This window comes from Entelurus aequoreus, linkage group LG05 (assembly GCF_033978785.1).
Source record: "Entelurus aequoreus isolate RoL-2023_Sb linkage group LG05, RoL_Eaeq_v1.1, whole genome shotgun sequence".
In the NCBI taxonomy this organism is placed as follows: Eukaryota; Metazoa; Chordata; class Actinopteri; order Syngnathiformes; family Syngnathidae; genus Entelurus; species Entelurus aequoreus.
This window is the reverse complement of record NC_084735.1, coordinates 65,920,994-65,936,342: the sequence shown is the minus strand read 5'-3', so window position 1 is coordinate 65,936,342 and position 15,349 is coordinate 65,920,994. Positions and strand designations below refer to the sequence as shown.

At 41.2% G+C, this 15,349-nt stretch overlaps 1 protein-coding gene across 5 annotated transcripts in view; it reads right to left on the bottom strand.

Annotated features, from left to right (window-relative positions):
• cadm2a (cell adhesion molecule 2a) overlaps positions 1-850 on the bottom strand; it is a 599,539-nt gene extending 598,689 nt beyond the window's left edge. For all 5 annotated transcript variants that reach the window (XM_062048684.1, XM_062048685.1, XM_062048686.1 and 2 more), the window contains exon 1: positions 500-850. In XM_062048684.1, coding sequence (XP_061904668.1) covers positions 500-560 — 61 coding nt within the window. In that variant the 5' untranslated portion in view covers positions 561-850. The remainder of the gene's footprint in view (positions 1-499) is intronic.
• Positions 851-15,349: the final 14,499 nt, after the last annotated feature.

Genomic DNA, 15,349 nt, shown 5'->3' with positions numbered 1-15,349 from the left:
GCACACACTGTGACCTTGACCTCCAGTGTCACTACCCCTTTAAGTGCTCTGCTCATCATGCAGTTAACAGAAAGGAAGGTCAAGATCATAATAATAATAATAACAACATTTTGTGGAGATGGCTCCACATGAGGGGGGGGGGGGGGGGATTTGTGGGGTTGGTGTGAACTGAAGATGAAGGGCGGTGCACCTGTTCCTGACACCCAAGTCCGGCAAAAAGACGCTTTTGCAGCAAAAAAAAAACATATTTTCAGCACAAATGCTCTTTATGCAGCAGCATCGCAACAGTGACTCATCAGGAAAGCTGCATGTCCACAACACCCAGGCGGGTGTCTTCTGAGGTGTGTCCTGCCCTTACAAGGAGGAGGGGGGGAAAGGGTTTCGCGCATGTAAACAATAATCCAAGAAAGCGTGACCGTCCTCATGTTAGCAATGCAAGGTGCACACACACACACACACACACACACACACACACACACACACAACTCATCACGCTTACCTTTTAGAAGAATGCCGTAAATAGTGTAGAGGGTGAAAATGACATGACTGTTGAGATTCATCCTGTCGTCCTCTTGTCTTGCTGCTGTTCAGTAGTTTGTCCTCCTCGGTATCTCCCACACCGGATTCACTTTTACACCGAGTTCCCTCGCTAACAAAATGTCCCGGACACTGTGCTACTTTTTTTTCAAGGGGAAGAAGCGGGAGATGTGCCACAGCGGGAGCGGTGGTGGTGGTGGTGGTGGTGGAGGTGGTGGTAAGGGATTCACAAGTGGAGACAGTAGCGAGTAACGACTGCCGTCCTCCGGTAAGACTGAAGATGCACTGCCGCCGCCTTGTGCCCCGTCCCTGCCCACTGTGTGCGCGCGCGTGTGTGTGTGGAGAAAGAGCGAATCGATCAAGTCCCGCCCACCACGCCTGTGACTGACAGAAGCCGCGGGCCAATCAGAGAGAGGAACGGACAGGGGCGACGAGGGAGGGGCCCGGAGTAAATAAAAACAGCAACAAATCATATCAATATCAATTTATGACTGACTTGATAGTTTTTATACATTTTAACAGTGGTGTGCCGTCAGGGCCAACAAGGCCTTCTCTGCTGGCCTAACATAACCAGAAATCATGATCATAATTAAAAATAAAAGTCACTTTTAATTAACTTTCCCTAATTATCTAAAAGTATTCATATTCTCTTCATGTCATATTATGCTCCTTCCAGCGCTGTTGTTTTTAGTTTATAGAGTTTTCATCTAATCGGAATTTAGCTCGTTTATGTTGCCATGCTGTGCCAAATCTGCCAGAAGCCTTCAGATTCAGCACCGAAGTACATGTCAAACTACTTCCTTAAAGTAAATGACCGCCATAACCACAACACCAGGGGGAGCTCCACTAACCACGTTAAACCCAGATTCCGATCGAACAAAGGTCTTAACTCATTCTCTTTCTATGCCACATCTATGTGGAATGCACTCCCAACAGGTGTAAAAGAAAGGGCATCTCTATCCTCCTTCAAAACCGCACTAAAAGCACACCTCCAGACAACTTCAACCCTAAACTAACACCCTCCCTTCCTCATTATACCTCTTCGGATTGTAAATAATCAAATGTAAAGAATCAAATGTAGACACTTTTTCTTATAATTTCTGATCTCTCTCTCTGTGTCCACTACTTGCTGTACATATCCTACCAAGTCAGACCTACACTGTTCCAATGTCAATTTCTCTGATGATGCAATTGTTGATGACTGAAGTGTTGATACCAACCAAACTTAACCCCCCCTCCATATCCCACACCCCGGATTGTAAATAATGTAAATAATTCAATATATATACTTTGATGATTATATTGTGTGATGACTATTATGAAAATAGTATATATCTGTATCATGAATCAATTTAAGTGGACCCCGACTTAAACAAGTTGAAAAACTTATTTGGGTGTTACCATTTAGTGGTCAATTGTACGGAATATGTACTGCACTGTGCAATCTACTAATAAAAGTTTCAATCAATCAATACTAATAAAAAGTTTCAATCAATCCATGCACTATAAGTGAACTGGGACATACAGGTGATAGACAGTTACGATAGCCAATCAGATCACGCGTTGTTGTCAGTAAGGCCTTCTAGATGGCCTAAGGCAGATATATATTGTGATGTTATGAGGTAGGTAACATAAGAACTTCATTACCCAGCATGCGCAGTAGCCCCGTTTAGGTTGTTTAATGTAGCCATGTGGCGGGATGTGTTTGATGTGCTAGCACGCTGTGGAGTAAACTTTAAGAAGTCAGCCAACACATCTCGTCTGCATCTTTTATGATTAGACAAGACAACACATGTATTTGCAGGGACAAGGAACTACATCTTGTGAGATGATGTCAGCCAAGCTAGCTCAGCTGTCGATGAAATGTGAGTTCAGATATTTTATTTCTTTATTTTTTCACGTTTAAAATGTTTTTTTTTGCAATTTTAATTTTGACAGTACCACATAAGATATGTTTTAATTGCTGATGCGGGCTAATTGATTTTTAAATGCGCCAGAAAATAACCCATTTTTACAATGCCCAGTAGTGCGTACATGTGTTTCTGTATAGTAATTCTCCAGCAATGGTGATGTGTTGACATAAATTGTGGTATTTTGAGAGGTAAGCATTGAAGTCAAACATCATTGAAGGCCTAGGTGGGAAACGCACGGCCCGGCACTGCATTTTAAATTGGGAAAACGTCCTTTATAAGAACTAATTCCACAGTGCTATGTATGGATTAACGCTTCCTGTGAGGTACAGTACAGGCCAAAAGTTTGGACACGCCTTCTCCTCATTCAATGCGATTTCTTTATTTTCATGACTATTTCCATTGTAGGTTGTCACTGAAGGCATCAAAACTATGAATGAACACATGTGGAGTTATGTACTAAACAAAAAAAGGTGAAATCATTGAAAACATGTTTTATATTCTATCCATCCATCCATCCATTTTCTACCGCTTGTCCCTTTCGGGGTCGCGGGGGGTGCTGGAGCCTATCTCAGCTGCATTCGGGCGAAAGTAGCCACCTCATCACAGGGCCAACACAGATAGACAGACAACATTCACACTCACATTCACACACTAGGGCCCATTTAGTGTTGCCAATCAACCTATCCCCAGGTATATAAAACAGCAAAAAATATAAATGTATGACTAACTTGATAGTTTTTAGACATTTTAAGTTGTGAAAACGTCCTTTATAAGAAGTAATTCCACCCTGCTATGTATGGATTAACGCTTCCTGTGAGGTACAGTACAGGCCAAAAGTTTGGACACACCTTCTCCTCATTCAGTGTTACCATATCTGAGTTATTGTGTAGAAATATGGGGAAATAACTATAAAAGTAAACTTCATTCATTAACCATGTTACAAAAAAGGTCAGTTTGAATAATACATAATGTTGGATATAGAGAACATACAAACCCTTTATTCACTGAATCAAAAACACTGAAATGCCACAAAATAGTGAATTTGCAAACAGCTAAAATTATGCACAAAGCAAACTATAAGCTGCTACCCAAGAATGTACAACAATTCTTCTCAACAAAAAAGGAGAAATATAATCTTGGAGGAAAATATAATTTAAAACATCTGTATGCACGTACAACACTTAAAGGCCTACTGAAACCCACTACTACCGACCATGCAGTCTGATAGTTTATATATCAATGAGGAAATCTTAACATTGCAACACATGCCAATACGGCCGGGTTAACTTATAAAGTGCAATTTTAAATTTCCCGCTAAACTTCCGGTTGAAAACGTCTATCAGTGGCGTGCCGTCACTAGAGGCAGGTGAGGCCGTGCCTCCCCTGCCTCTAGTGACGGCACGCCACCCCTGCCTCCCCTGCCATCATGAAAAGAAAAAAAAAAGTTTAAAAAAAATTAAAAAAATTAAATTGTTATATGTATCCAGTGATTATACTAAAGTTATTTTCCATTTAACTTCACCAGTTTTAGATAATTTTTATTTTCACATTTGCCGTTCAAATACTGAGAAGAGACGGTTGCAGCCAGTTGAGGCACGTCACTGATTTGTGCCTCAACATGGATTGTGCGCAATGACTCGGCTAACTGCTGGCCTGCTGTGCAGTGAGACCGTATTGCTATATGAATTATATTATACATTTCCATAGTTTAGTGAGCTGAGGTATATAATGTACAGTGTATTTTGGCAACAACTGTATGTGTGTCACGTATTTTTAGTGCTGAGCGATCATAAAACTGGAGGCTCGTCTCATAACCCCGCCTCCTGGTGCCAAGCACCTCCGCCGCAGGATGCACCGCCCGACGGGAGCGCCACACCAACCAAAGCCCTCACCCAAACCCTCCACGTGCAAGACCGAATCCACCCAAAAAAAGTCACTTAACAAGAAGCCAAAAAGTGCAAAAACAACAATGCTCGCGCGGCGCGCCGAAGGAGCCGTGAACAGGGACACAACATTAGGTACACCTGCAGACTGAAGCGCGGATTTCATATTTCATTCATTCACGACTCTTCCAACACGAACACCACTGCTCCCGCACTTATAAGTAAAGGTAAGACCATAATAACGTTTTTTTTATTAAATGTGCTTTTTTGTGTGCTACAGTTTGTAAGTGTAAAGTTAAAGTACCAATGATTGTCACACACACACTAGGTGTGGTGAAATTTGTCCTCTGCATTTGACCCATCCCCTTGATCACCCCCTGGGAGGTGAGGGGAGCAGTGGGCAGCAGCGGCGCCGTCCCTGGGAATAATTTTTGGTGATTTAACCCCCAATTCCAACCCTTGATGCTGAGTGCCACGCAGGGAAGAATGCTGGTATGAGCTTTTAAACATAACCCGTTAACTGCTGCCAATCAAACGGTGAATAAGATACTCTTTAGGGTTCATATGTTTGTAAATCTGACTGTGATGATGCAGTGCCTCACCAGTCATGAACCTCACCGCACGCCACTGATGTCTATGTATGATGACGTATGTGCGTGACGTCAATCGTTGAACCGGAGGTATTGGTACACCATTGAATCCAATACAAAAAGCTCTGTTTTCGTTTCAAAATTCCACAGTATTCTGGACATCTGTGTTGGTGAATCTTTTGCAATTTGTTTAATGAACAATGAAGACTGCAAAGAAGAAAGTTGTAGGTGGGATCGGTGTATTAGCGGCGGACTACAGCAACACAACCAGGAGGACTTTGAGATGGATAGCAGACGCGCTAGCTGCCGACCTCACCTTGACTTCCTCCGTCTCCGGGCCGCCGACCGCATCTATGATCGTCGCTCCGTCGATCGCTGGAACGCAGGTGAGCACGGGTGTTGATGAGCAGATGAGGGCTGGCTGGCGTAGGTGGACAGCTAATGTTTTTAGCATAGCTCTGTAGAGGTCCCGTTGCTAAGTTAGCTTCAATGGCGTCGTTAGCAACAGTATTGTTAAGCTTCGCCAGCCTGGAAAGCATTAACCGTGTATTTACATGTCCATGGTTTAATAGTATTGTTGATTTTCTGTCTATCCTTCCAGTCAGGGATTTATTTCTTTTGTTTCTATCTGCATTTAAGCCTGATGTGCTATCACGTTAGCTCCGTAGCTAAAGAGCTTCGCCGATGTATTGTCGTGGAGATAAAAGTCACTGTGAATGTCCATTTCGCGTTCTCGACTCTCATTTTCAAGAGGATATAGTATCCGAGGTGGTTTAAAATACAAATCAGTGATCCACAATAGAAAAAGGAGAAAGTGTGGAATCCAATGAACCCTTGTACCTAAGTTACGGTCAGAGCGAAAAAAGATACGTCCTGCACTACACTCTAGTCCTTCACTCTCACGTTCCTCATCCACGAATCTTTCATCCTCGCTCAAATTAATGGGGTAATCGTCGTTTTCTCGGTCCGAATCGCTCTGGCTGCATTGTAAACAATGGGGAAATGTGACATCACGCTACTTCCGGTACAGGCAAGGCTTTTTTTTTATCAGCGACCAAAAGTTGCAAACTTTATCGTCGATGTTCTCTACTAAATCCTTTCAGCAAAAATATGGCAATATCGCGAAACAATCAAGTATGACACATAGAATGGATCTGTTATCCCCGTTTAAATCAAAAAAATTCATTTCAGTAGGCCTTTAATACCTTCAGTGTATCAGTATGTGGAATTAAATTATGGAATGGATTAAGCAAAGAAATCAAACAATGTACTAATATGATCCACTTCAAGAAACTCTTCAAACTTAAAGTGTTTACAAAGTACAAAGAACAAGAACCTCGATAAACATTCTGAATTTATTTCATCCAAACAGCACAATTTTAACATATAACATGTCATTTAAAAATAAAAACAAACTTTTAGTTGAGAAATATTGTATCAAAACTAGTGCTGTCAAATGATTTTTTTTTACACTTTTGAATTTGGATTTGCCACGATTAATTATGACTGGCTTGCATTAAATAAAATGAACTTAAAAAAGACCCCTATATTTGGACACAAATACAATTTTGTCAGAATGTGATCCATATTCTTTTTTCTTTTTTGGGGGGGGATGTTTTAATTGAATGTGCATAATGTTTTTGCTCAAAATTTTATTACAGTTTTATCAAAACTCCACTTAGTGTATATTTTGAAGTGAAAATCACCAGCAAGCACAACAGTCTGCATTTCCTCACTCATCTTTACAGTGGTGCATGCATTGACTTGATCACTGGCGACATAATCATGTAGGTTTTTTTTTACTTTATTATGGACATTTTTTTTATCTGCACTGCAACAACATAATTTCTTCATTGTGGGATGAATAAAGTCAATCTATCCATCCATTACAACCCACACCACCTTTCAGGTAACCATCTGCAATTAAGGTAAAGGGGCATGTACGGTCAAAATAATTTGCGTGATCATTCTGTGTATATACATGATTAATGCAATATTTTTTGGGATTAATCACATGAGTTAACTATTTTTTGACAGACCTAGATTTAATCTTAAAATCATATCTATTTGTTCACAGTGGCAGTTGATTTTTTTGATTTTTTTTTTAAAACATACATCCATAATACGTTCAGTGACGGAGTTCTTAACTCAAATTACTTGTATCTCAAATCGACATCCCTATTGAAATGAATTGAAATCAATTTAATTGGTGATTGGCCGCCAAAGAACAGCATCATTGTCTTTGAAAAAGAAAAAATAACTTTTAGGTAAAAAATATTGTACAAAAAACAATACAATAAAATGTACTACCAACAACTACAGTAGTTTAATGGAGAAATCTGGTAATAATGTACAGCATTGACCTTGACTTCTACTGTATCTCCTTCCAGCTGCTTCTGTGTCAAACACACCATCAGTGGCTTTTCCATATTTTCAAGGATAAATGTTGCTTTTTAGATATTATTTTAACATGCTAGTTCGCCATTAGACTCTGTCTGCTTCAGTATGGTGCAGACTAGCAGGGATACACTGAAATTGCTTCAAAAAGTTGGCATAATTGTAACACACACACACCTAACGCAATATCATCCACTTCTTTTTCTCAGACCTGTCTTTCACACTACCATTCTTCCTTCCCATGGTTGGAAAACAGATGTCGATCGATCTCTAGCTATTTGTGTAAATGAGTAGTTTTAACGTAACACACTTTTTACTTTTACCAGAGTATTTTTGTGATGAAGAAACGCTACTTTTGTTACATTGAATTTAATCCCGATCGTTACATTTATATATATATATATATACATATATATATATATATATATATATATATATATATATATATATATATATATATATATATATATATATATATAAATATATATATATATATATATATATATATATATATATATATATATATATATATATATATATATATATATATATATATATATATATATATATATTTATATATATATATATATATACATACATATATATATATATAAATTATTTATAATCTATGACTTCAGGCTTGCAAAGACGTATTCATTTGTCACATGACTCTGTTTTGCCAATTCAACCTAAACACAAATGAGGCTTGACTCCATCCCACTAATCAAATGCAGCCTGACATTCTACGAATAACAAGCGGGTGGTGAAAGTACAGCTATAGGAAGCTGAAATAGGTCAGTATATTAACATATATGGTAAAATAGAAACCTACATGTTGAATACGTTTCAGAATGTTCCCAAAGAAGACACTTCCATTACGTAACATGACGCCAGCACATCTTGCCTGTTTGTGACAGCTGTTAGGACAGTGGTTCTTAACCTGGGTTCGATCGAACCCCAGGGGTTTGGTGAGTCGGGCTCAGGGGTTCAGCGGAGGTCAAGACACACCCAACTCATCGTGTAAAAAAAAACTTCTCCCTATCTGCGTATTACGGATATGGCAACAGCAGAAGTCACACTGATTTGCAGGTGTGTAATTTGTTGTGAGTTTATGCACTGTGTTGTTGTTTTTCTTTGAACAAGGTGATGTTCATGCACGGTTCATTTTGTGCAACAGTAATAAAACATGGTGACACTTTAGTATGGGGAACATATTCACCATTAATTAGTAGCTTATTAACATGCAAATTAGTAACATATTGGCTCTTAACTAGTCATTAAGTACTTATTAATGCCTTAAACGGCATGGCCTTATTATAACCCTAACCCTCTAACCCTGGCCCACCCTCTAACCCTAACCCTAACCAAATAACTCTAAATTAAGTCTTTGTTACTTAGAATATGTTCCTCATACTAAAGTGTTACCAAAAACATATAACTTTGTCTTGAATTTGAAAAAAAACAACATTTTATTTTTCACTAAAGAAGGGTTCGGTGAATGCGCATATAAAACTGGTGGGGTTCGGTACCTCCAACAAGGTTAAGAACCACTGTGTTAGGAAGTTACCTCCGAAAACGATTGACTGAAATAGCCATCTTTTTGTATGTGTCTGATGATCCTAATAGCCACACGTATCATTTAAACACATAAAAACATTACCTACAACACCAAATAGCAGTGGAAATGTGTACTTATCTGTTAGCATGAAAGTTACTGGCACTCGCTTATTAGGATGTAGCATTCCCCGCTTCTACTAAATTAACATGACCACATAGCTAACGAGCTGAAATGACCACAATCGCCTCCTAGTGTACAAGATGCACACTCCGTATGGCCATCAGTCACGTTAGAGACAAGAGCATGGAAACTAGAACTTCATATGTAGCTGAGAAAATAGATGGAACTAAATTATTTGACAAATCAGATTAATTTAGTACACAGAAACGTACTGACTGCAAAAACGTGACATGACGTCAGAAAAGGTAGCACAAAGCTTCAATGACTACTTTCAAACCAGTAAAAAGAACATTTATATCATGTGCTGTTGTCGGTAGAAATATTGACATTTTTTCGCCCCCTAAAAATTGCACTTCCAACTCGGGAAAACATGCTGCAGTAAATTGTATATGATTTTTATGTGTTACACACACACACACACACACACACACACACACACACACACACACACACACACACACACACACACACACACACACACACACACACACACACACACACACACACACACACACACACACACACTGACTACAGTTGTAATCCAAGAACCATTAAAAAATAGCTACTAAATAAGTCAGAAGTTACTCACAAGTTACTCAATACTTTAGTTTTTTCATGCACTACCTACTTACTCTTACTCATTTAAGTATTTTGATGACTACTTTTTACAAAAAACCAAGCCTCGACCCCTCTCTCCTCTTTAACCTTAGACCTATCTCTAATCTTCCATACATTTCCAAAATATTAGAGAAGGTTGTCTACAGTCAATTGTTGCCCTTCTTAGAGGATAATGGTATCACTGAGTTGTTCCAGACCGGTTTTAAAGCCCTCCACAGCACAGAGTCAGCGCTTCTAAAAGTTTTTAACGATATCCTCCTGTCAACTGATTCTGGTAAATATGTTGTCCTGGTGCTTTTAGATCTGTCTGCTGCTTTCGACACCGTCGACCACGCCACCTTAATCACTCGTCTTGAGAACTGTGTGGGCATTAAGGGCGCCGCCCTCAACTGGTTCCGGTCGTACCTAACCGACAGGAGTTTTTGTGTAAAAATAGACAGTTTTATGTCTTCCACAGCTCCTTTACCACATGGGGTTCCCCAAGGCTCAATCCTTGCCCCAATCTTATTTGCGCTTTACCTTCTCCCCCTTGGTTCTATTTTTAGGAAGTACGATATTGCATTTCATTTTTATGTTGATGATTGCCAGATTTATTTTCCCATGGCACAAAATAACACGGTTCAACGTCTTATTGACTGCCTGCACGACATCAAAGCCTGGCTTTCAGCTAACTTCCTGAGCCTAAATGAAGACAAAACAGATGTTATGTTGTTCGGTCCAAGTCGCTCCCCCTCCTCCAACGTTGACCTCGGCACTCTGACCCCGTATCTCAGCGACTGTGTCACAAACTTGGGGGTAAAGTTCGACTCAGATTTTAAATTAGAAAAACAAATCAGCAGCGTCGTACAAAAAAGCTTTTATCAATTACGCCAAATAGCGAAAGTGAAACCGCTTCTATCAGGACATGATCTCGATAAATTAATCCACGCCTTTATCTCGACTCATTTAGACTACTGCAATGCCCTGTATGTAGGCATTAGCCAGGCCTCCCTCGCCCGCCTGCAGCTCGTGCAGAACTCTGCTGCTCGTCTGCTAACACAGACCCGCAGACGTGAGCACATCACCCCTATATTAGCGTCCCTTCACTGGCTCCCTGTGCGTTACAGAATCAATTTTAAAGGCCTACTGAAATGAATTTTTTTTATTTAAACGGGGATAGCAGATCTATTCTATGTGTCATACTTGATCATTTCGCGATATTGCCATATTTTTGCTGAAAGGATTTAGTATAGAACAACGACGATAAAGATTGCAACTTTTGGTATCTGATAAAAAAAAGGCTTGCACCTACCGGAAGTAGCGTGACGTAGTCAGTTGAACATATACGCAAAGTTCCCTATTGTTTACAATGATGGCCGCATGAAGTGAGAGAGATTCGGACCGAGAAAGCGACAATTTCCCCATTAATTTGAGCGAGGATGAAAGATTTGTGGATGAGTAAAGTGCAAGTGAAGGACTAGTGGGGAGTTGAAGCTATTCAGATAGGGAAGATGCTGTGAGAGCCGGGGGTGACCTGATATTCAGCTGGGAATGACTACAACAGTAAATAAACACAAGACATATATATACTCTATTAGCCACAACACAACCAGGCTTATATTTAATATGCCACAAATTAATCCAGCATAAAAACACCTGCGTGTTTGTTATGCTAGCTCCTAGCTCCTCTGCTAGCTCCTAGCTCCATAGAACACGCCAATACAATTCAAACACCTGATCAACACACACAATCACTCAGCCCAAAAGACCGTTTACCTAACCCAAGGTTCATAAAGCTTATATATTTTTAAAAAGTTACGTACGTGACGCGCACATACGGTCAAGTTATCGAATGTTTAGCAGCCAAGGCTGCATACTCACGGTACCTGATATTCAGCTGGGAATGACTACAACAGTAAATAAACACAAGACATATATATACTCTATTAGCCACAACACAACCAGGCTTATATTTAATATGCCACAAATTAATCCTGCATAATAACACCTGCGTGTTTGTTATGCTAGCTCCTAGCTCCTCTGCTAGCTCCTAGCTCCATAGAACACGCCAATACAATTCAAACACCTGATCAACACACACAATCACTCAGCCCAAAAGACCGTTCACCTAACCCAAGGTTCATAAAGCTTATATGTTTTTAAAAAGTTACGTACGTGACGCGCACTTACGGTACGGTACGTGTTATGCTAGCTCCTAGCTCCTCTGCTAGCTCCTAGCTCCATAGAACACGCCAATACAATTCAAACACATGATCAACACACACAATCACTCAGCCCAAAAGACCGTTCACCTAACCCAAGGTTCATAAAGCTTATATATTTTAAAAAAGTTACGTACATACGCAAAAAAAAGCCAAAGCTGCATACTCACAGTAGCACGTCTGCGTCTTTGTCATCCAAATCAAAGTAATCCTGGTAAGAGTCTGTGTTGTCCCAGTTCTCTACAGGCGTCTGTGTATCCAAATCAAAAGTCCTCCTGGTTAGAGTCTCTGTTATCCGAGTTCTTCCATCTTGACTGCATCTTTCGGGAATGTAAACAAAGAAGCGCCGGCTGTGTACTGTTGTGGCTGACTACGTTCGAAAAATACGTCCATTTCGCACCGACAACTTTCTTCTTTGCTTGCTTGGCTTCCTTCTCCATAATGCAATGAACATGATTGAAACAGATTCACGAACACAGATGTCCAGAATACTGTGGAATTATGAAATGAAAACAGAGCGTTTTCGTATCGGCTTCAATGTGGAAGGCATACCCGTGTTCGCCGGGCAACGTCACACGCATACGTCATCCTCAGAGGCGTTTCGAACCGGAAGTTTAGCGGCAAATTTAAAATGTCACTTTATAAGTTAACCCGGCCGTATTGGCATGTGTTATAATGTTAAGATTTCATCATTGATATATAAACTATCAGACTGCGTGGTCGGTAGTAGTGGGTTTCAGTAGGCCTTTAAACTCCTTTTATTTGTTTTTAAATGTCTAAACAACCTCGCGCCAACATATCTCTCCGACCTCCTTCAGCCTTACTGCCCCACCCGATCCCTAAGATCAGCTGATCAGCTGCTACTGACGGTCCCGGACACAAGGCTGAAGCTTAGAGGTGACAGAGCTTTCGCTGCTGCTGCTCCCAAGCTCTGGAACGACCTACGCCTGAGTGTTAGACAAGCCTCCTGTCTTCCGGTTCACCGTGCGTGACTGCTCGCCGTCTGTTCGCTGTTGCGAAAAAGGCTAAGTATCGCTCTATCTGTGTGCTTTTAATTGTTCTACAGCTTTCTTTATCACTTTTCAAACATATTTAGTGGTACTATTTAACTTGCAAATCACCCGATCTCTGTCCCACCACCCTTTCCTCAGCTAGCTAGCTGCTAAGCCAGCGCGGAGAAAGGCAGCGCCGGTCAGAAGGTAAGTAGGAAGCTACACCCGCAGACCGCGACCACTTCCCTGAGGACAGCAGGAACTTCACTCGGTGACAGAAAACACGGTGAGTAATGGCTTCCTGCGCGTCTTGCACCATACTCACGGAGAGGTTGGCTCTGCTAGAGGGCCGTGTCCGCCAGTTAGAGCAGAGTAATGTCGTAACTTTAGATGTTGCGGACACATCTGCTAGCGTTAGCTGTAGCGAGCTAACTAGCCCAGCTTGTAGCAGTCCTAAGCGGCCTACAAGCTACGGTGTACCGGTTGAGACGCATAATAGATTTAGCTCTTTAGCTAGTCCTACACCCCAGTCTACCGGGCACCACACCTTAGTCATAGGGGACTCCATCACCCGAAACATAAAGCTTAGCAAACCAGCCACAATAAAGTGTATCCCCGGGGCCAGAGCACCTGACATTGAAGCTAATCTTAGGGAGCTAACTCGCAACAGGCCTAGTAAACACGTACGACAGGCTAATCGCACCACTAATTATGCGAATATAGTTGTACACGTTGGCTCCAATGACACTAGAATGAGACAGTCAGAGATTACAAAGAGAAACATAGCCAGGACTTGTGATCTCGCCAGAAAGATGTCCAGGCATCGAGTAATTGTCTCTGGCCCCCTGCCTGCGAGAGGCAATGATGAGAGATATAGCAGATTAGTCTCGCTTAACAAGTGGCTGGCTATCTTCTGTAGGCAACAGGGACTAACGTTTATTGATAACTGGCCCTCTTTCTGGGGCAAACCAGGCTTGCTGATGAGAGACGGCCTTCACCCTAACCAGGAAGGCGCCATCATCCTGTCTAGAAACATAGACTACTATTTAAGTCTCACTTGACTGACTACACTAGAGCAAGCCCGGTCACAGGCAATTACAATGTCTGTTAGTCCGGGTGAGGAGTCAGTTAAGCTAGAACTAGCCAGCGCCAGGCTGGATAATCCATGTACGCATAGCAATTCTCTTAGAATAATACACAATTCACATAATGTTTTTTCTGTTGTGTCTGTGTCAGAGGTGGACATGCATTCTACTGAGGTGGCAAATTATGATATGTCCAGTCTATTGCAGCACCAAGCAAACAATCGGAAAATTCCCGTCATATCAATTCTTAGATATGGTCGAAACTATTTAAAGTGCACTACGCATAATAAACGCAACATTGTTAATATTGCTACTACGGATAATCTTAACAAAAACTCGTCAAAACAGCCCAATACCTATAATATGGGCTTTTTAAACATAAGATCATTGTCTCCCAAGGCGTTATTAGTTAATGAGGTCATTAGAGACAACAATCTTAATGTCATTGGTCTTAGCGAAACCTGGCTCAAACCAGACGAATTTTTTGCGCTCAATGAGGCATCTCCTCCTAACTATACGAATGCGCATGTTGCCCGTCCTCTTAACACTAGAAGGGGAGGGGGTGTCGCACTAATATACAATGACAATTTCAACCTTACCCCTAACCTAAATAATAAATATAAATCGTTTGAGGTGCTTACTATGAGGTCTGTCACACCGCTACCTCTCGACCTGGCTGTTATCTACCGCCCCCCTGGGCCCTATTCGGACTTTATCAGGGAATTCTCAGAGTTCGTTGCTGATCTAGTGACGCACGCCGACAATATAATCATAATGGGGGACTTTAATATCCATATGAATACCCCATCTGACCCTCTGTGCGTGGCGCTCCAAACCACCTGTGTACTGAAGGGGCAACAGTGAGAGCTGAGGGCTGAACATCTCCACCTGCTTCCAACAAATTGGTGTGATTGGATTCACCTGTTCACCTGCTCAGAGCACATGGTCAAAATGTTTGAGCTTCAGTCAGTCACCCCTTTGACATGCTGCTAAGAGAAAGGAGAGACAGTGAAAGCTGAAATCTGTGGTGCTGTCTTGGTACATGGCTCAGAAGGTATATTGAAAAACACAGTTGGATGGAAATTTAATGTTGGCTCCATCTGCTGGACAGTCAAACTGTTCTGGGAGCAATCCAAAGAGAGAGCTATGGATATCAGACGTTCTTTGCAAACAGAGTTGGAGAGATCCAGAAGTCCACGTCTATTGAAGATTGGAGATGGATTCCAGGAGACCTGAATATCGCTGATCTCATAACAAGAGGAGCATCACCAGAGGACCTTAAAAAGGAGTCTGTGTGGCAGGAGGGACCAGAGTTTCTAAAACACCCTGTGGATGAGAGGCCGACAAAGTCAGCCAAAGAGGTTGCTGCGAATGCCAAAGGGAGCATTGACAAGC